Consider the following 20,550-nt stretch of genomic DNA (forward strand, 5'->3'; position numbering starts at 1 on the left):
TGAAGCTGTTGGCCTTGCTTGTTTCTTACTGGCTAGCTCTGACTTAAGTAATTACCCCATAATTGTTAATCTAAGTATGTCTCTTACCAGAGAGGTTTCCGGGCTTCCTACCCCAATGGCGTTACATCTCGACTCTCTGTGTTTCTCCTTCCCAGAATCCTCCTGGACTCCTAGTCCCTCCTATCTAGATTCCCTATTGGCCAGACAGTGCTTTATTGGCATAAGACTTCCCCAACAGGCCCCAACTGATGATTTGATACAGAAGCAGCCGTGTAGGCAGGCAAAGAATCCAGAAACAGACCCAGAACCAAGTGTGTGATCTAAAAGCTGAGTCACACCAAAACACTGCCAACTCCCTGGCTTGTGTGTCACTGTGGTCAGAATTGAGTTTGGCCATTTTCTTTCAGCCCATCATATGAACTAAACCTCTAAAACTATAAGCCACCTCGATTAAATGTTTTCCCGAATGGAAGCCTAGGGAGGTCATTGTATAAACTGTGAAGGTAAAGCCTGCATTACCTTTGAGACCTCAAGATGCCACAGTGGTGGGATACCCGCTGAAGAAAACTGCTAACAGGGAGTGGAACCAGCCCAAGAGAAAGAGGTATGTTACAGTCAACAAAGCTGAAATGAGATGGAGTTCTGAAGAGCATTTTGACATCAGACATTAAGATGCAGAGTTTGGAGTTTGCCCACATGATTTCCAGTCTTGCTTCACTCCAGTATTTCCTCACTATGCTTCTTTCCTTAAGTTTTGGAATGGTAATGTATATCCTGTCCCAGTATATGTTAGAAGAATGTGATCTGTTTTTTTTTAATAGGGGATTATAGTTGAGGTTGCATCAATCTCAGAAAAGACTTTGAATTTTTATGCATTATTGAGAGTGTGATAGACTATGGGGACTTCTGAAGTTAGACTAAATGCATTTACATTATGATACTGTTATAACCAATAGGGCCAGGGAGTGGAATGTGAGTTTCGAATGAAGTTGGCCTCCATAAGCTCATAAGGAGTGGCACTATTAAGAGCTGTGGTCTTGTTGGAACAAGTATGGCCTTGTTGAAGGAAGTATGCCACTGTAGAAGTGGGCTTTGAAATCTCCTATGCTAAAGCTATGTCCAATGTGGACAGACTCCTTTTGCTACCTATGGATCAAGATGTAGAACTCTCAGATCCTTTTTCAATACCACGTCTGCCTGCATGCAGCCATGTCCCACCATGATAATGAACTAAGCCTCTGAAACTGTAAGTGACCCCCAATTAAATGTTTCCTTTGTAAGAGTTGCTGTGGTCATGGTGTCTCTTCACAGCAACAGAAACCCTAGGACAGCTTCATATTTGCTGCTTAACCTTTAATTATCAGTTACCATTTAGTTCTTGGCCCTACTGAGTTGTTAATACTTCCATCACAGGTATAGTCCAGTCGCATTGTGGTAGTGGGTTCCAGATGCAAAGGGTAAGTTCAGCTCAGTTTCTTCTCCCTGTCTCTCATGTGTTCACTGCCCTTCTACCATGTGATGGCACAGCAGAGGCCCCCTGCATCACACTTTTAAATTTCCCAGCCTGGGTAATAAGTTACTCAGTCTATGGTGGTTTTTCAATGGCATCCCCAAATTAAACTGATTTCCTATTTACTTCTAACTTTTTCTATTATTTTTCCTATATATGGTAAATTAGTGCACAAATAAGTGTGTGCAGGATGCACAGGCCAGAGGACACCGAGTGTTCTCTATTGCTCTCACTGAACCTGGAGCTCGCCAGTTCTCCACCAGGCTAACAGCCAGAAGTCCCAGCAATCCTGTATCTGTACCCTCCGGTGCTAAGGTTGTGACCATGCTTGCCTTATTGCAGGGGTAAAGGGGTCTGAACTCAGGTCCTCAAACTTACATAGCAAATGGTCTATCCACTGATCCATTTCCCTAGCTCCATTTTCTATTATTTTGGTAAGATGTAGAGAAAAAAAATGAAAACAAAACACAGCCATGTTACATCAAGAAGTAACTTTATCCAAAGGGAATTTACACAGAAGATATATTTGACATGAATTCATGTATTGGTAAGTTATACACATACTGTGCCATACACAGCCACACAACTGCTTACAACTTTCACCCAACTGCTAGCTTACCTTACACCACCTTCATGAAAAACAAACTAGAGAGTATTCTTGAAGATGGTTTTCTAGGAAATGTATGAATGGAGCAAAGCAGCAGCAATGAGGCCCTGAATCTGCTTTGGAAAAGCCCATCAAGCACTATCTAAAGTGAAGATATGTAAATCCCTCAAAGACTTAAAAGTTTTAATGGCCTTTAAAAAAAAATCAATCATAAACAGAAGATGAGTAGACAAGGCCAATGGAAACACTTTCTGAATAAATGCATGTGAGAAATCATGTCTATGCATGGCATGACCATGTATGTACCTATGTGGTTATAGAGAAATGAAAGTCAATTTGGTGATTTTCATTCTAGATTGTCACTTTAAGAATGAATGGCAGCCGGGTGGTGGTGGTGCACGCCTTTAATCCCAGCACTAGGGAGGCAGAGGCAGGCGGATCTCTGTGAGTTCAAGGCTGGGCTGGACCGACAGCCTTGAAAACAATACAGAGAAACCCTATCTTGTAAAACCAAAAAAAAAAAAAAAAAGAATGAATGAATGGCATTTGTTCAAATAGTGGCACAACAAGGAAAATAAATATTTGAATACAAAACACTATAAAATAGCATAGATTGAAGTTGAGTGCTGAAACTAAGAGTTGTATAAAATGACAATTTTATAAGTTGTAAATGCTCCTATTTCAAACTGCAACTAATACATGGATTAATTTGCCAGGATCACAGCTCTTACAAATAACATATCTATAAAAACCCAATAAAGTTGAGTCATTTAAAGAAAAACCATTTTAAAATTCTGGTAAGCCAGAATATAAAATGGTTAAAGACCAAATGGCAGGAAGATGGATGCCAGAAGCCTAATAAAAACACGAAGGGCCTATAGTTCTGAGTACCCTCTGGGGCTGAGCAAGCCAGTGAGCCCTGCTTCAGAGCCAGAGAAGCCCCTCGGCTACCACTTAACATACACTGAGAATCTGTAAGTCATTTCTGTATTGGCTCCCACTGTATACCAAAGAAAAGTCCTGAACACCACTGTGCCATGCAACACCAATAAACCTCAGGTTACTTAATGTACTATGAATTATAGCCATTTTACTACACAGACTAACTTTTTTTCTGAGAGCATGCAGGGAACCAAGACACAGGCAGCAGCAGAGGGACTCAGTCACACTGACAGGAGCGCTGACTGGTGCTGGACATCCACTTAAGAGTATGTAACGAATACACAATTCTAAATGTTAAAATGTTACTCATGATTGGCCACTGCACAGACAGGCAAAGTATCTGACATCCAGAGTTTCAGGCAAATGCTACAGAATCCATTCCAAAAAATGTGGTGGTCAAGAAGCAGTTCAAAGGGTAAAGTTGAGATAATTCTATTCTTCAAAACAAGCATATTAACTCCACACTATTTAAATGTGGCAGTTAGAAAAGGGTATTGTTTTTCTTTTTAAACATTCTATCAGGTTTTATGATTAACATAATACATCCTGGACTTAGGAACCAGTACATTATTGAAATGAAAATGGAATTGATTAATAAATAATTCAAACTATATGTTTAAAGAAAATGAAAATACTATTTTTAAAAGGCAAAAATATCTTTAAAAAAAAGAACTATACAAATCAATGCACAGGACCATAGCAAGAAAAGAATAAAAATGATCTCTCCCAATTATGCCATTAGATAGAGGAAATGGATTTCTTTTCCCACATCAAATTCAATTCCAAATAGAGCTCTGAAAGTTTCTATAAATCACTAACAATCACTGAATTTATTGATCAGTTATGGACTTGCTACTGTCCTCTTCAAAAAGTATAAAATGTTTTAACCAGGTAAAACACATATAAAAAGTTGGGTTTATATGAGGAACACTGGGGGTGAAATGCACATAAAGTAGATATATCATTCTGCATAAGAGATGACATTGTTCCATACAGCTTATGAATCCTGGAGTTTTCCTGGCTTCTTCTATTTTGCAGCTGGGTTTTTGGGAGGAAGGAGTTTGCATGTGTTGAAGTAGCCCACCACCTGCTGGGGAATCTCTGCCAAGACACTCTGAGCAAGTGCTTCTTTTGGAGCCTTGAGGAAAAACAAAATCACAGTTATTACCAACTAGAGACTTGCTGGCTTGCTTATTTGTTTGTCTCTTGTAGCTCATGCTGGCCTTGAACTCACTATGCAGTCAAGCAAGACTCTGAACTCTCCATCCTCCTGACTCTACCTAGAAGTACAGGCATACACAATCACATCTAGCTGATATATTGGCAGCTTGATTAAAAAAAAGGCTAAAGATAACTCAGCAGTCATTAAGATGTAGTAAGTAATTCCCAACTTCTAGGCTTGTACCTTAGGAACAGTCCACATAATATGGGAAAAGTAATAGATGCTATTTATAATTATCATGATTATCATTGCTTATGTGTCAAGTTCTTTGGTGCCGGCCATTTCATATTTGATAGTTCTGCTGTTGTTATGGCTCTTATGTTTTGAGGCAGGGTCTCATTATATAGCCCTGCCTGGCTTGGAACTCACTATGTAGATCAAGCAAGACTTCAACTTACAGAAATCTGCCTGCCTCTGCTTCTGCCTCCCAGGTGACCTTGATAGCCTTTCTGTCTCTGTTTGCTGAGTGCTGAGACTATAGGTGTGTGGTAACATGCATGGTCTATTTTTTTTAATGTATCTTTAACTTTTCCTTTTTCTGAGAGTCATGTTAAAAGACTGTTATATTTGTGCCTAAAGACTTTATGTCAGTCATACAAAGAGTGTATTACTTATTCTCATAATTACTAAATGCAATCCCCATTTTAATTACCTACAATACTATAAAATAATTTTAAAAGGAGTTTTGGGTATCAGCCACCATTCTGAAATGCATGTATCTAATATATTATGCTTTATGAAACACTGTCTTTGATTACAGGAAAGGCATAAGTTTAAACAACACTGATTCTGAATGCTTCTTTTCCCAAGCAATGTCCATGTAAGGCCTTCATATCAGCTTTTGTAAAGGCACTAGATACTGTTTTTAAGGTTTGTTCATGAGGATTCCATGCTATGGATGTACCATAGTTTTCTTCCTTATTTACCTGTTGAAGGACATCTGGGTTGTTTCCAGCTTTTATCTGTTATGCATAAAGTTGCTAAATGCATAAACATTCACACATGGGTTTTTATTTGATATGTATATATCAAATAATATATATATGTATATATATATGTGTGTACTTCATATGCCATTATCTTTAAATCCTCCCATGTTCCTCTCAAAATGGTCAGCATGGTCTACACTGAGAATTTCTGATCAACATGGAGACTGTCTCAAGAATTTAAAAACCAAACCAAACTAAAGAGGAATGCATGCAACAACCTGGGCTACTCTAAGAGGAATCAAGCTAAAAGAAAAAAAGCCAGTCTTATAGCTCATATACAGTATGATCCCATTTATGTAAAATCTTTTTTGTTTAGTTGTTTGTTTTCTGAAATAATGAAATAATAGAAATGAACACTTTAGTGGTTTACATGGGCTAAGGAGGCACAGGTGTATATGGGAAGTATATGCATCACTGAAAGCACAATATAAGGGCTCCCTGTGGTGCTGAATCATAATTAGAACAATGTACATATCCTGGCTGTGATCCTATAAAATATTCTACAAGGTATTAACACTGGACCAAGCTATGCACAATATCTTCTAAGAGATTTTTATCTGATTTTGTTTGTTTGTTTTGTTTTTGAGATGTGTCTCCCTATGGGACCCTAGGTAACTTGGAACTCACTATATGGTCCAGGCTGGTCTTAGAGTGAGAGAATTAAAGATGTATTAACATACCCTGCTTCTAAGAGCTTTTCAGCAAGCAAGCACATTCTCCTAGAGTTTCTGTTCTTACAAAGTGGGACTTATCTTGATTGCCCATTCAGTAGGATCTTGAATCACCTGGAACATAAACTTCTGGGCCTACCTGTTTCCAGAGTAGTTTAACTGGAGAGGATGAGTAGACCTCCCCCTGAGTATGGTGCTTTATACCAGGAGTCGGAGTCCTGGACTAAGTAAAAAGCAGAAATTGAGCTGAGCATCTGAGCTGGCTGGTTTGTGTTAACTTGACATAAGCTAGAGTGATAGGAGAGGAGAGAGCTCAACCGAGAAAATGCTTCTGATCTTACGATCAGGCTATAGACAGCCTGTAGAACTCACTCATTTTTTCTTCCTTTCTTTCGTTTTTTTTTTTTTTTTTTTCCAAGACAGAGTTTCTCTGTGTAACACTGACTGTCCTAGAACTCACTCTGTAGACAAGGCTGGCATTGAACTCACATAGATCATCCTGCCTCTGCCTCCCTAATGCCAGGATTAAAAGAGTGTAACACCAACACCCAGCGTAGAGCGTTTTCTTAATTAATGATTGACATTGGAGGGTCCAGCCCACTGTAGGTAGTGTTGTCCCTAGGTTGGTTGTCCTCTGTTCTAAGAGAAAGCAAGCTGAGCAAGTCATAAGAAGCAAGCTAATCGTCAACATTCCTGTGATCTTTGCTTCAATTCCTGCCTCCAGGTCCTCCCTGCATGATGGACTGTGATATGGAAATGTAAGCAAAATAACCTTTCTTCCCCACGTTACTATAGGTCATAGTTCTTATCACAGCAATACAACACCTAACTAACACAGCATCCAAATTCATCCTCTCTGCTTGACTATGGATGTACTGTGACCAGCTACCTTAGACTTTTTCTGCCATGCCTTTCCCACCAAAATGGACTAAGAGCCAAAGGAAAGATTTCCTTCCTCAAGTTGCCTTTGCCAGTAATTTCACAACTAAGAGGAAAGTAATTAAAACAAAAGTAACAAAAAATCTTAACATACTTATAACAATATCATTTTAAGCTTATCATATCGTTATAGCAAAAGCACAAAAGATACAAAAATGTCCAATCACATGCAAAAGCAAAAGCACCCTGAAGGTCTGTGTTTAAGTCAGAAGGAATGGTACTCACATTCTGGAACTGTCTGAAGGGCACGAACTGAACAATATCCCTTATGGCCACCTCTCCTGATGGAGAGCGGAGACTTCCTCCATCACCATCAAGGAACTCCATGGCACTGAAGTCAGCGCCCCCAACTCCCACAATGATGATTGACATCGGCAGCTTGGAAGCGTTGACAATAGCATGTCTGGTTTCATCAAGGTCTGTGATGACGCCATCAGTGATAATCAAGAGCACAAAGTATTGCTGCCAAAAAAGTAAATATGTCTACTGAGCAGGTGAAGGTCAAAGTGAAAGGAGTGATCGAGGTTAATGAGTCATGGGTCTCACTCATTTTCACTGCCAGCCTGTATCTAGGATACCATCTGCTTAAAATACCCTGTAATTCTCTGATGACAAGGATCAACTTTTGTAGAATCTGAAGATTCATTAGAAGTGCAACACACCAAATAATAGGTTGAAAAAAATACACAGAAGACATCTAAATGTCAAAGACAAACCTTTCAAGTAAGCAAAGGAATAAACATTCATTAAACTGAACAAGTCAAAGACTGGAGCAAGGGAGCAAATGAGAACTCCATTCTCAACAGATCCAAAACTCACAAAGAAGGATTATCTACCCGGCTAAAGCACATGCTTTAAAAAAAAATTGTCTTGTTTGATATTTTCTAGTGTAGTAAAATGTCACATAAAGTTGTGATTTTATTTTTTTGGGGGCCAGTTAAGTCTAAGATAGGAATAAGATTTATGACAGTGACTTACAAGTATGGGAATGTTTTCTCTAACCCAGGCACTGTGCACTTTACATGAGTGAGGCAATAACAGCAACTGATAAAAAGGCCTTCATGTGAAGTATGTTTCTTTTTCTTTTAATTTAATTTAAATTAGAAACATGCATGCTGCACATGTCAATCCCAGTTCCCTCTCCCACTCCTCCTCCCTTGTCCGTCCACCAACCCTGTCCTAGCCCTGGCCCAATCCCCACATCATTTCCCAGGGAGGGTGAGGCCTTCCTTGGCGGGATCTCCAGAGTCTGCCATTTCATCCAGGGCAGGACCTAGGCCATTCCCCATGTGTTCAGGCTAAGAGAGCATCCCTCCATGTGGAATGGGCTCCCAAAGTCCATTTGTACACCATGGTGAACACTAATCTACTACCCAAAGCCCCAGAGATTCCTGAGGCCTCCTCACTGACACTACATTCATGGAGTCTGGATCAGTCCCTGTTGGCCTCTCAACCATCAGTCTGGGGTTCAAGAGCTCCTCCTTTTCAGGTCAGCTGTCTTTGTGGGTTTCACCAGCACAGTCTTGACCCATTTGCTCATCACTCCTCCCTCTCTGTCACTGGGTTCCAGTAGTTCAGTTCAGTGTTTAGCTGTGGGTATCTGTCTCTGTGAAGTATGTTTCTAAAGGTTAAGTAATAGCCCTTCCTGCCTTTGGAAGAATCTAAGCAAATTACTTCCAAAGCCCGAGAAAAGACTCATAAATACAAGCATTATTTTTAGTGACCATTAATAACAATAGATACCTCTCCCCTAATTATACCGTCACTTCTTTCTCTTCACTTAGTATCCTAACAAACTCAGTAAACTGTATGACAAGCAAGTACCAACCACACCCTTCCTGCTCCTGAACCTAGAGCACTTACAGATGCTGTCTGCTGCTGTGTGGCTGCAGCTGCAAATCTGGCCACGTGATTGATAATTGGAGAAAAATTAGTTGGTCCATAGAGTTTTATCTGAGGAAGACAGGTCCGATAAGCCTCTATAATGCCTTGGATTCCTAGATCAAAGAAAGTAATATTAAAAATCCTCAAATATAATTTGTTAATCCACAGTACTGGGAAGCACAATTATATACATATCAGGTTTGGTAAATGATGGATATTATCCTAGATCTAGGGAGGAGGCAGTATCAAAATCACCTTGACTATATATAGTGAGTCTCTATCACAACTACAAAACAAAATAAATGAAGCAACAAAAAGTGTTTTGACTAGGGAAGAATTCCACATTCAAGAGTTTTTCATGGTTATACTTCATTATAAATAGCTACAAACAGCCTCTCAAAGCAGAAAGCACAGAGGGTACTTATACTCATGCATAACTTTGATGTTTCTGATGAAAATGGTGCAGCATCTTACAACTGTTAAGCAGAAAGAAAAAAATTATTGAGATGAACTCATTTGTACATGTGATCAAAGTTCTATAAAAATATAAGGTTATAAGGCTGATTAATTCTAGTTAACTAGGTGATACATGTAAAGGTCAGACATGGATGGTATAGTGGACAGCATTAGTTTTATTCGCATAAGTTGTTTCTTGCATTTTGCTATAGAAATAAAACAGTTGGGCCTGCCAGTCTTATGAAAAACAAGCTGGACAGGGCTATATATGACTCAAGAGTATAAGTGTGCAGGGCCCCAGAGTCTACACAGATGCTTTAAGAACCATTGCCTGCTTTCTCTAGCTCTTGTACTCTTTTCCTGGGTCACAGCAACAGCAGGTGAAGAGCTGCTCCTTCAGGCTGAGTCCCAGACTATGAAACTTGGAGCTGGGTGAGGTGATACATGTATAGTTCCAGTACTCAGGAAACTGAGGTAGGAAAATGCCAAGTTCATGGCCTGAACTACACTGCAAGACCCTATCTTATAAAAAACAAACTAAAAAAGAAACATGGAGAACAGTTGTGATCTAGCTACAAGTCAAATATTTCTGTTCAAACAACATGGCCTGGTGAGTTGGCTAGTATCCTGGTGAAAATGCAGTTTACAAATTAGTATCCTAGGTATGCATGTGTTGATTCTATCCTCAATGATGCTACAAATCTTAATTCCCTGCACTGCTTTGAAACCACAGAAACTTGTCTATGGTGTATTTTAAAGAAAGTTTTATTTTCTTACTTTAGTATTTTACATTTTCATTCACCTGTGTGCAGGGTATGTATGTGGTGTGTAAGTATGGTACACACAACTGAATGTGCAGGTATGCATGCTTGTGCATGCCACACAGACACCAGAACAAGGTGTATTCCTCCATTGCTCTCCATTTTTCACTGTGAAACAGGATATTATACGAACCATTTTGGTTAGTCTGGCTAGCCAGCAAATTCTCAAGATCTACCTGTCTGTGCTTTTTACATGGGTGGCTGGTATTTTAACTCAGGTCCTCATGTTGTGCAGAATGTACTCTTATTCACTGACCTATCTCCTCAGACCTGTAGAAAACTTTTAAGTCAAAACAGGTTTCTTGCTTTAGATCAAGGACAAGAATGAAACACCAGTTCTCTCCTCTTAAAATTTAAGAGTTCCAAAAAAACCTCATTTTGGTCATATTGAACTTAGAAACAAGTATAGTGTGATAATAATTCATAAATAGATGTGATTTTACATGTATAAATTGGCAGTGTAACTAGTAGTTAGTCCAGCAGTTATAACAATATTAACCATATCTAGCAACATCAGTAACTGCAGTGGAATACACTATAAAAACAGCATATAATTTCTGCAACAATAGTTGTAGTGGTTTAAAAAAGAATGGCCCCTATAGGCTCATAGATTTGAATGCTTGGTCACAAGGGAGTGGCACTATCTGAAAGGATTAGGAGTGTGGCCTTGTGGGAGAAGTCCATTACTGGGGTGGCTTTAAGGTTTCAGTAGCCCATGCCTAGCCCAGAGTCTCTCTTTCCCCTCTGCCTGCAGATCCAGATGTAGAACTCTTAGCTACCATGTCTACTTGCATGCCACCATGCTCCCCATAATGGACTCAACTCTGAAACTCTATGCAAGCCCCAATTAAATGCTTTCTTTTGTAAGAGTAGCCATCCTTGTCTCTTCACAGCAATAGAACATGGATAAAGACAAAAGTATTTTCCTCATTTGTATTATTATGCTTGCTTTGTACCCTGAAGGTTTTAACAATTTACTCTCTTCACAAATATAAAGTCTCCAACTACTCACCTAAAACTGCACAATACTGAACTCCTTCCTTGCATTAAAGCAATAAATGAAATGGTTTTTTTTCTAGGGAACTAGACTCAATGATATCTTTTAAAAAGGGAATTTAACTTTGGTGTCTTAAAATAGGTTACTTTTTCTATATAGCATATCTTTGATCTATAACCAAATTGGTTGTTTTTCCAGACTATAAACCTAAAGTGAAAAGGCTATTTGCTTGATGAGCTGACCAAGGATGGGTTCACACTACTTACAGAGCAAAAAACTTCTAAAATGACATAAGTCATCTATATTCCAAAACAATTCCAATCTCAGATAAGCACCAAGAACATTTCTTATTTTATTTTTAACAAATGGTTTTACAAACTTTATCATTAAAAACTTAAATAAAATCAGACACCAAGAAGAACACACTAACAAAAGCACATCTTTAAAATAAACTCAATTACAAATATCTAGACATGAAAGAGGTCACAACCATGTACCAAAAGTGCCTCAAAGGAGTACTGAATTAATTAGTATAGAAAAGGCATCTTAGAACAAAGAAGAAAATGTTTAAGAAAACTGCCCCCATAAGCGGCCCTGTGATCTTCCAACTTGTGATTATTTACAAAGAGAAGGAAAGAATACCTTTGTCTCTAAAAGCTATGCACTTCGTAGATGCTAAAAAGGGACCCTTTGCAGAATATCAATTTAGATCCTAGAATTTTAATTAGTGTCTCCAACCCCACACCTACCTTTCCTGCTCCGAAACATTCAGTCTTACATAATTTAGTAGGAGTCTTGGTATTTCAGGTTGGTTGTTCAATCTGACTTTTCAAATTATTTTAAAGAGGAAGCACTTGTACATCTGAAGTATAAAGTCAAACATGAAATGAAAGACAAGCACCAGCTTCCTGCTGTCGACAGAGACGTGTTAGGAGCTCAGCTCTGTTCTTGTCACTGTCCTAGAATACTGTGCAAGTGCAAACAATGTGAAGACTGACACTTCTCTTGAGAAGAGTGATTGCTGCTCTCAAAGTTCTCTCCAGTCTTCAATACTCAACTCATTTATGGAGTTTATTTTATAGTCAATTTACATGTGAAAATACCTTTACTTTATCATCCGAATACTGATTTGCCCCATAATTATCTTTACCACTGTAATCACCAAGCTGGGCCAATTTTTCTAGTATATACAACAGAAAGTTAAATTGGTCACAACCTGAAAGTTAGAGATGAACTGAGCAATTCTAACCTGAAAAAGTGGTCTGACTTTTTGGCTTTACTTACCATTACAGTAGGGATTAGATGGGTTAAAGTTTATCGGAAATTCATGAGACACCTGTCAAGAGAAAAAAAAAAAAAAAAGGCTGGTGAGGCCTCTGTTTTGCTAGTCCAGAAAAAAACTTTGAAAGGTAATTTCCTGTCAGCTCAACCCTATCCAGGCCTGAGCGGGTGGGGGACACAGATGACTTTTTGGTTTGGAGTAGCAAATCAACTAGAAGCCTGCCTAATGCCTCTGGCACAAGACATGCAAGAGACAAAAAGCAACAGCTCCACACCATGCCTCATAACTGGGGGAAGCAGGACTCAACCATGCCCCGCCCGTGACCCAACCAAGAGCTGTGGCACTGGGCAGTAGGGCACCATTATGATGAGCAAGTACAGGGTGGGGAAATGGAAGAGAGGGAGTGGGGGGGGGCAGGACAGGTGCAAATTTGAAGAGGCAACAGTGGTGAGGATGTGAATGGCCTGCTAGTCACCTGAGTGACATTTGGGCCTGGCTATACCCAAGGGCCAGATCTTTGTCTGAGGGCCTGAAGCACTCAAGGGGTCCTGAATTGATGTCTGTGGCTCCTGATATCACTGAGGCCTGTGAGGGGTCCTTCAGTCTGGGCCACCACCAGAAGCCATATTGGTGTCCAAGGGCCATGCTAGCACAGGGGCCACACCAATCTGGGTGGCCTTAGATATTCCCTAAGGCCACGGTGATAGCTTGGCCAGGGCTGCTGCTGACAACCTTGTCTGGGTCCATGATCCTACCACAGCTTGGGCATAAGTTGATGCACCTTGCCCAAAGGACCAGGGGGAGGCTTCGTGGATGCCCAAGGTCTGGGCCAAAACCTGTGACCACCTTGGTGTCTGAGGGCTGGGTCACTGCCAGGGCCAAGACAATTGAAGTCATCTGGGTCCATGGCCCTGGCTTAGCTGAGGTCTGTGTTGATGTCCTTGGTTCCTGAGACCACTGAAGGCCAGGCCAACAATCTAAGCTACCACCTGGGGCCATGCTTGTGTCCAAGGGCCACAGCACCATGGGGGCCACGCTGATCAAGTGGTCTGGGCTGCTGCCTAGGACTATGTCTGGGTCCGTGTCTAATCAGACAGGCCTGGGCCTATGGCCCTATCTGGGTCTGTGTCCTTGCAGTAGCTGGGATCTGGGGTGATGTCCATGGTTTCTGTTACCACGGAGGGATCTGCAGATGCCCAGGGTCCAGTCAGCTGTCTGAGACCATATTAGTACTTGACTGCCATGCGGCCACTGGGACCATACTGATCCCTGTGGCCTAAAATCCCTGTAACCTATGGTGACTTCTAGACCTGAACTGCTGCCAAAGGCCATGTCTGAGTCTATGGTCCTACAGCAGCTGGGGTGTCAGTGATATTCTTGGCCTGTGTTAGGGCGGAGGTGGGGGGGCATTGGAACTATGTTATGCTGAGCTGGCCCCACCCCTCAGGAGAGAGCTGCCCTCTCCACCATCATCCTCCAACCCCCACTCCCCACATCACCCCATCCCTCACCACAGGCATGCATCTCACCTGGGCAATACACTAGTGCTGGCCCTTTTGTCAGGAACACAGGTGAGCCAGTTTTGAGGGCAGACTCTTTGTCTGCCACAAAGAGGCATAGGTGAAAGAAAGATGCCCTTCCCACTTGCTACCTGTGGTAGTGAGAGAGCTGGCCCTAGGGTCACTAGAGTGAGAGAACTAGCTTTCCTCCTCACCAGCTGGAACACACAGGAGAGCATCCCATCAGAACTGACCCAGTTGTCAATGCACAAGTGGGCCTGCCCTCCAGGCATGAGAGTAGAAGAGCTGACACCCAGCCCCCACCCCACCACCTACAGCAGTCAGGAGACAGGGCCCTGCAACTTGCCTGGGCAAAACAGTAGAGCTGGCCCTGGTGGTGTAAGTGTGGGTTACCTAGACCTGGATCTGAGACCTAAGAGCAGGAGAACTGGCCCCATTCCTTGCAGTAGGCCACACTGGGTTGTTTGTTTTGTTTTGGGTTTTTTCTTTTAAATTTAACTTTGTTCTGGGGGGAGGTTGCAAGGGCAGATTAGAGGGGACAGGAGATAAGTGAGACTGGAATGCATGATATGAAATCCACAAAGAATCAGTAAAGTAAAAGAAAAAAAAGTACCTGCCACTGAGGAGGCACCTGAGCTCCAAAGCCGAAAGCTGGAAACATCTTGTCACTAAAAAAGAAAAAAGATCAAACAATTTTTTGCTAAAAAATGTATTTATTAATACTAAAAATAGTATGAGCTTTTATATTTTAAAAAATTCAAAGCCATAAAAAATTGTAAACAAAAAATTACCTAGCACTCCCTATACTAATGCCAATGCTACACTGGAAAACACTAATTTTCAATGTGCTTTTTTAGAAGGCTATGAAGCAAAAACAGCAGCTTCCCACCAACAGCACTCCCCCTTTAATAACAGACACTTGAGGCGGTGACTACTCTTACTCTAACCAGGTGGCTAGGTTCTAAGCCTAGGGAGATATGAGTAGAAGAATTTTTTTCAGCAGCATCAAATCACAGCTCTAAGACAAAACACATATGTACTTCTAGACCAATTTCTCCTCTTCCAAAGAAGAGCAGAGATCTTGTCACCATGAATAGAAACTATAAGTTGAGTATGGCAAAAAGTCCAACAGTCCTGAGCTTACTGCTATTTTGCAAGTTTGATTTGTTGAGGAGTTATCTACTTCAAGTTTACAATATGTGTGGGTTATCATATTTTGCAAGCATGAACTGTGTATTCAAATTCACTATGTAGCTCTCTGGCTGTCTTGCAACTTACTATGAAGACCAGGGTGGACTCAAACTCTGCCTCTGCCTCCCAAGTTCTGGGATTAAAGGTGTGCACCACTATGCTGCTGTTACAATCCCTTCCTCTTAGATGTTATTCTCACTAAATTCACATACATTTACACACAGGTCTATTTCTTAACCTATATGCTTGGTTCATTTGGTCAAGTATACTCTACATATAATATAATAAATTATAAAAGCTGCTAGAGCAGGACTTAGCGTTATTCAGAGATTAAAAGCACTTGGTTCCCAGTACTTACATGGTAACTCACAATCTTCATAATGCATCCTTCTTCTGACCTCCACAGGCACCAGGCACACACATGGTACACATATACTCATACACATAAACACTCATACACATAAAATTAGTAAATCCTTTTAAAAGTTTAAAAGAAAAACCAAGCAAAGAAACTGCTAAAGGAAATCCCTCTTGCCTTTGTCCCTCCCTCCCTTTGTTCCTTTAGAAAAGTGTCTGATGATTCTGAATCCTATCTAGAGAATTTTAAGACTCGTTTTGTCAGGATTCTACTGAAATTCTGATTTAAACTGATTAATTGTGAAAGATATTTCATTTCACATCATTATTTCTTCAGTACAACTTTGTAAATCACTAAAAATCTGAGCTATTTTACAAAAAATTCTATTCATTTCTATGACTTGTACTCTGATCTTTATTCACTGAAATTGTTAGTGAGTATAATTTACCTCATTAGCTTAATTTGACAATACAATTTTGTTGTGGCTAGTGAGAAATTAATTTTTTTCTTATTTTGTATTTGCCCCTTTTTCTGAACTCTGGATACTTTCTAATTTTTAAAACTTTACTCCTTTAGGTTTGAATTTATTAATTACACTTTTTTAAGAACTCATGTGTGAAACTACCCCGGCCTGGTACCCTTTTCGGGAGTGGTTCTTTGATGACCTGTTAATTGCCATCAATGGCTCATCATCTATTCAGACTAATAAAATGATCTCTGGCACAGGCAAGCTATTAAAAGAAATTTACTATCATTATTATTATTTTTAGTAGTAGTAGTAGTAGTAGTCATACAGTTCTATGACTGAGAATTGAACCCATGATTTTGCACAGACTAGGTACTAGTTCTACAATTCAAAATGCACCCAGGTCCCCAAATCTACTCAACGTCTACCTACTGAAAATTCATTCAGAATACTTTGTAGCAATTAGGCTAAGAAGCTTTTTAGTCTCATCAAAAGCTCCAGTTTAAAAATATTTTCAGCAGAGTGTGGGATGCACTTCTTTAATTCCAGTACTTTCAAGGCAAAAGTAGACAGACCTCTGATTTCAAGGTCAGGCTGGTCTACATACTGAGTTCCAAGCCAGGGAGGGATATAATGAGACTTTTCTCAGAATTAATAAATAAATATAATTTCATTATTGAGAGGAACATGTATATATTTTGAGAACAATTTTATTACTATTTATAAGATTATTATCATCTAGATTTTAATCACATATACAACTTACCCCTGATTAAAACTCCAAGAAATTAAATCCAATAAATGAGTCTTGCTGACTTCTGCCAACCATTAAGTGCAGAAGCTATATAGAACACATTATAACTAGTCACAGCAAGTGTGAAGTTCAAAGAGCAATAAAAAGATGAGACATTTGAGAAAGAATGCTGTTCTAACATCCAAATTGTCCCACACTAGCTGATGAAACAGAAAGTGCCCTTTCTAAGGAATTATGAAATATGTACTTGTGTATCTCCAAAATTATACTCACGTATCATAATCTTGGATTACCAATCCCACAGACCAGATGGCAGTCAGGTACTCATTAACACCATTAGGGCTGATGTAATGCAGGGAATCTGAAGACCTGGGGTCACCATTGGAGCCGGTGAAGTCCACTCCCACCTGCCAAGACAAAAGTTCTTACTAAAGTAAAGGGAGGGCTACCTGAGCTCGAGGTCCAAGAGAATGTCAGACAAGAGTTCAAAGCATCCCTGAGTCTCTATTGCCATCTCCTAACAAATGCCCACAGCATTTCTACAAACAATTCAACAGGCCTCAGCATGACTCTTTTACTAGACTGAAGAATCATGAACCACTGCATGTAATGACCCATATTTGGGGGCTGTTTTTCCATGTTTGTTTTCTATTCCTTAAATTGCTTCAGGATATGCATATCTGCTTTCTCTAAAGAGGGAGAGATTATTCATCAACTCATCAACCTAGTCAAAATTTCCATGATGAACCTAGATGGTCCATGAGGAAATCATGTTAAACAGATCATGTAAATTTCATAACAAAGGCAGCGTGACAGTAAAAGAATTCTGCAAAATGGAGGTGGGGGGCAGGCAACATCTAACAGCCAATGCTAGAAAACTCAGTATTACTTACAGTAAAATTCAGCTGGCACCCTCCCATGATGTAGTCAAGAAATGTGCATTCTACAGTAATCTAAAAACAAAAACACATGTATGTTAAAGCTAAACTCTGCCAGTGATGGGGCACACCTTTAATCTCAGCATTTGGGAGGCAAAAGCAGGCAGATCTCTGAGTTTGAGGTTAGTTTGGTCTACTGAGCAAGTTCCAGGACAGCCAGGGCTAAACTGAGAACAGTGTCTTGAAAACCAAAGGGGGAAAAAAATAAGCAGAACTCCCCATCTGCACAAGAGAAACGAAGGGCTATGTGGTGATATATTGTTTATGATCTAATAAAACTTGCCAGACGATCAGAATGCAAAGCTAGCCACAGCCATAGAGGCCAGGCAGTGGTGGTACATACCTTTAATCCCATTAGTCACACTAATTAGCCGTAGAGACTGGGTGGTGATAGTGTGTGCCTTTATTCCCAGCACTAGAGAGTTACATATAAGACAGTATCAGGGTCCCATGTGGCATTTAGTCTCAGTGAGTCTGAGGAGCAACTCAGTGAAGATGCAATATGAGGCCAGGATTGCCCTTTTGGTCTAAGAGGTAAGAGCTAGTGGCTGGCTACTTTGCTTTCTCTGATCTTCAGCTTGAACGCCAGTATCTGTCTCTGGGTTTTTATTATTCATGCTACAAGGCTCCTTGGTATACATATATCAGAGTTTGTAAGCTGAACATGACATGACATAAATACGTGGAATCAACCTCACATTTGAGCATATAGAACTCCTCCCCAAAATGTCAGGACTTATAAAGACTTTACTACAACTTAAGCAGTATTAAGGTTAAAATATCAGAAGAAGGGCTCACAATGTCTGGCCCTTCCTGAGAATTTACAAGCTGTTAATGACTGAAGGAGTGAGAGACACTTTATTCAGGAGTCACCACTGGTATGCTACTCATGCTCCTGTAAATAACCCTAGCAAAACTCACTGAGTTAACCACATACATGCATGCCTGTGTGCACAGACGCGCGCACACACACACACACACACACACAGTAGGGGGGCATGAAAGTAAAAGGAGACTAGTTGGGAAGATTGGTTCCCAGCACCCACATGGAGGCTCACAACTATCTGTAATTCCTGATCCAGGACACCTCATACCCTCTTCTGTTCTCAATAGATCGCTGCACACATGTGCATACACCTCACACATAGTCTACATTCCTACATGCAGGAAAAACACTCATATACATTAAATAAATCTATAGACATATATATGTTAAAAGTTTTCAAACTTGAAGCCGAGTTACTTGAAAATTTTATTATTTCAAATCCCATTTTTCCCCAAGATGATCACATGCTCATGAGATTGAGCTACTTAAAGTACTTGTTTGATGTAAAACCACACTGATACAAAAACTCCGAAAGTGAACTCAGTACAAGTGGCCAAGGACAACTGACCTCACAGTGCTTTACACTGATAACACCTGAATTCTTGTAGCTTTTTTTCTTTTGCCTCTTTTTTTCATTTATGCATTCATATTCAACCTGTGTGAGAAGAAAATGAAATGGTAAATTTTTCACTAGCAATAACCAAATGAATTTTAATGAACCTTTTCCCTTAAAATCAAATCTTAAAAGAAAAAGAAAAAAGGAACTAAACGTTAATGTTGTGAGCAATGCAAAACAAAAGCATGCTAAGGGAAAAAAATGAACAGAATAGAAATACACAAAGTCCATCCTGTGGTCACAAGAAATTAAACTTCTAATAAATAGAAACTTGATAAGAATGGCAGTCTCAGGTGCATGAATCTTGAGCCTAAGGTATTTCCTTACCAAAAGATACACTCCTCACAGCCTTTTGTTCTCTGTGGAAGTGTAACAGGCTCTCAGACCTTAGCACAACTGACTCCATGATGGAAGTACCGTTCAGTCCATAAAACTTAGCAAATAGACAGCACCACCAGCCAAAATGAAAACAAAGACATAATTTATCAAAGTCCATAGCTCTGGGAAAGTCTCTAAATGCACTACCCTTGCTTTTTGGCTTCTGCAGTTCTGCTGCTGGCTACCCACTCTGAATGAAGTATGTCAACCCTGAACATGTTTTTTGTGCTTAAAAGCACCAAGAAAGGTTCTGTGCCACAATGGAATCTCGAACACCCTGTGCGGTCACCAGTCCACTAACAAAGGCTTTCTATGGTTTAAATCCATGTCTGAGCAGCTTTCTCTGGTAGATTCCCCATAAGGGAAACCTTTCCAGGTTTCAGAATCAATGACTACCATGGTTTACTTAAATTAGTGCATCAACGACTTACCCCTAATTTTTATATTTTAGATGCTGCAAGGAAGGGTGAAGTCCTTCCATGAAGGAACAGGAAGGGTACACATGTAGATCACAGGACATATGTCCTGCTTAGTCCATCATAGAGAACTCACAGCTACCACTGAAGCTGATCGTGCTCTGTCTTCCCTATGTGGGCAAAGCATTGCTTCATCCAAGCCCTGGACTATAATATTTTCCCTTCCTAGACACAAGAGGAAAGGCTATTTCCACTCCTAGATATGATACACAATGGTCTTTGCTTTCTTCCCTGTAGTTTGGAGCCCTCACCTAGCATTGGTCACCATTACATGGTGACCACTCAATAAGACATATACCTCATGTAAGAATTTTTGATGACTGTTACATAAATGTTAAAGATTTTTAAGATTTAATGCAATATAGCACAAAACCATGATAAACTAATTGCCAAGCCTAAGAAAAGCATAAAATAATGAACAGGTAAACTATAGTGCTTCTATAACCGCAAACGTATAACTTACAGGGGAGTTTCTGGAGGCTTCTTTGAGTTTTGTCATGGTGGTTTGAAATGTTCCAATAAGATCATGTGATCCATCATTGTCATAGTCATAACACTCTACCTGGATTTAAATATAATAAAAGTATACAAAAATCAGTATAACTATATTAAAAAGTATTGGCTATAATAAAATGTGCTGTTTTAATTACAATAAGGGAAAAAACCCCATAATTTCAGTGTCTAATTGGAGGAACATCTATTCCTCC

General features: G+C 40.0%; 1 protein-coding gene across 10 annotated transcripts in view; it reads right to left on the minus strand.

Annotated features, from left to right (window-relative positions):
• Window positions 1-1,986: 1,986 nt before the first annotated feature.
• Window positions 1,987-20,550, minus strand: part of Cpne3 (copine 3) — a 46,343-nt gene continuing 27,779 nt past the window's right edge. For all 10 annotated transcript variants that reach the window (XM_040741351.1, XM_005066811.4, XM_013110975.3 and 7 more), the window contains 9 exons: window positions 20,307-20,405; window positions 18,942-19,028; window positions 17,503-17,562; window positions 16,883-17,016; window positions 14,454-14,508; window positions 12,323-12,374; window positions 8,744-8,877; window positions 7,106-7,342; window positions 1,987-4,197 (listed from right to left, as the gene is read on the minus strand). In XM_040741351.1, coding sequence (XP_040597285.1) covers window positions 4,087-4,197; window positions 7,106-7,342; window positions 8,744-8,877; window positions 12,323-12,374; window positions 14,454-14,508; window positions 16,883-17,016; window positions 17,503-17,562; window positions 18,942-19,028; window positions 20,307-20,405 — 969 coding nt within the window. In that variant the 3' untranslated portion in view covers window positions 1,987-4,086. The remainder of the gene's footprint in view (window positions 4,198-7,105; window positions 7,343-8,743; window positions 8,878-12,322; window positions 12,375-14,453; window positions 14,509-16,882; window positions 17,017-17,502; window positions 17,563-18,941; window positions 19,029-20,306; window positions 20,406-20,550) is intronic.

The sequence above is a fragment of the Mesocricetus auratus genome, unplaced genomic scaffold, assembly GCF_017639785.1.
Source record: "Mesocricetus auratus isolate SY011 unplaced genomic scaffold, BCM_Maur_2.0 Super-Scaffold_6730, whole genome shotgun sequence".
Classification (NCBI taxonomy): domain Eukaryota; kingdom Metazoa; phylum Chordata; class Mammalia; order Rodentia; family Cricetidae; genus Mesocricetus; species Mesocricetus auratus.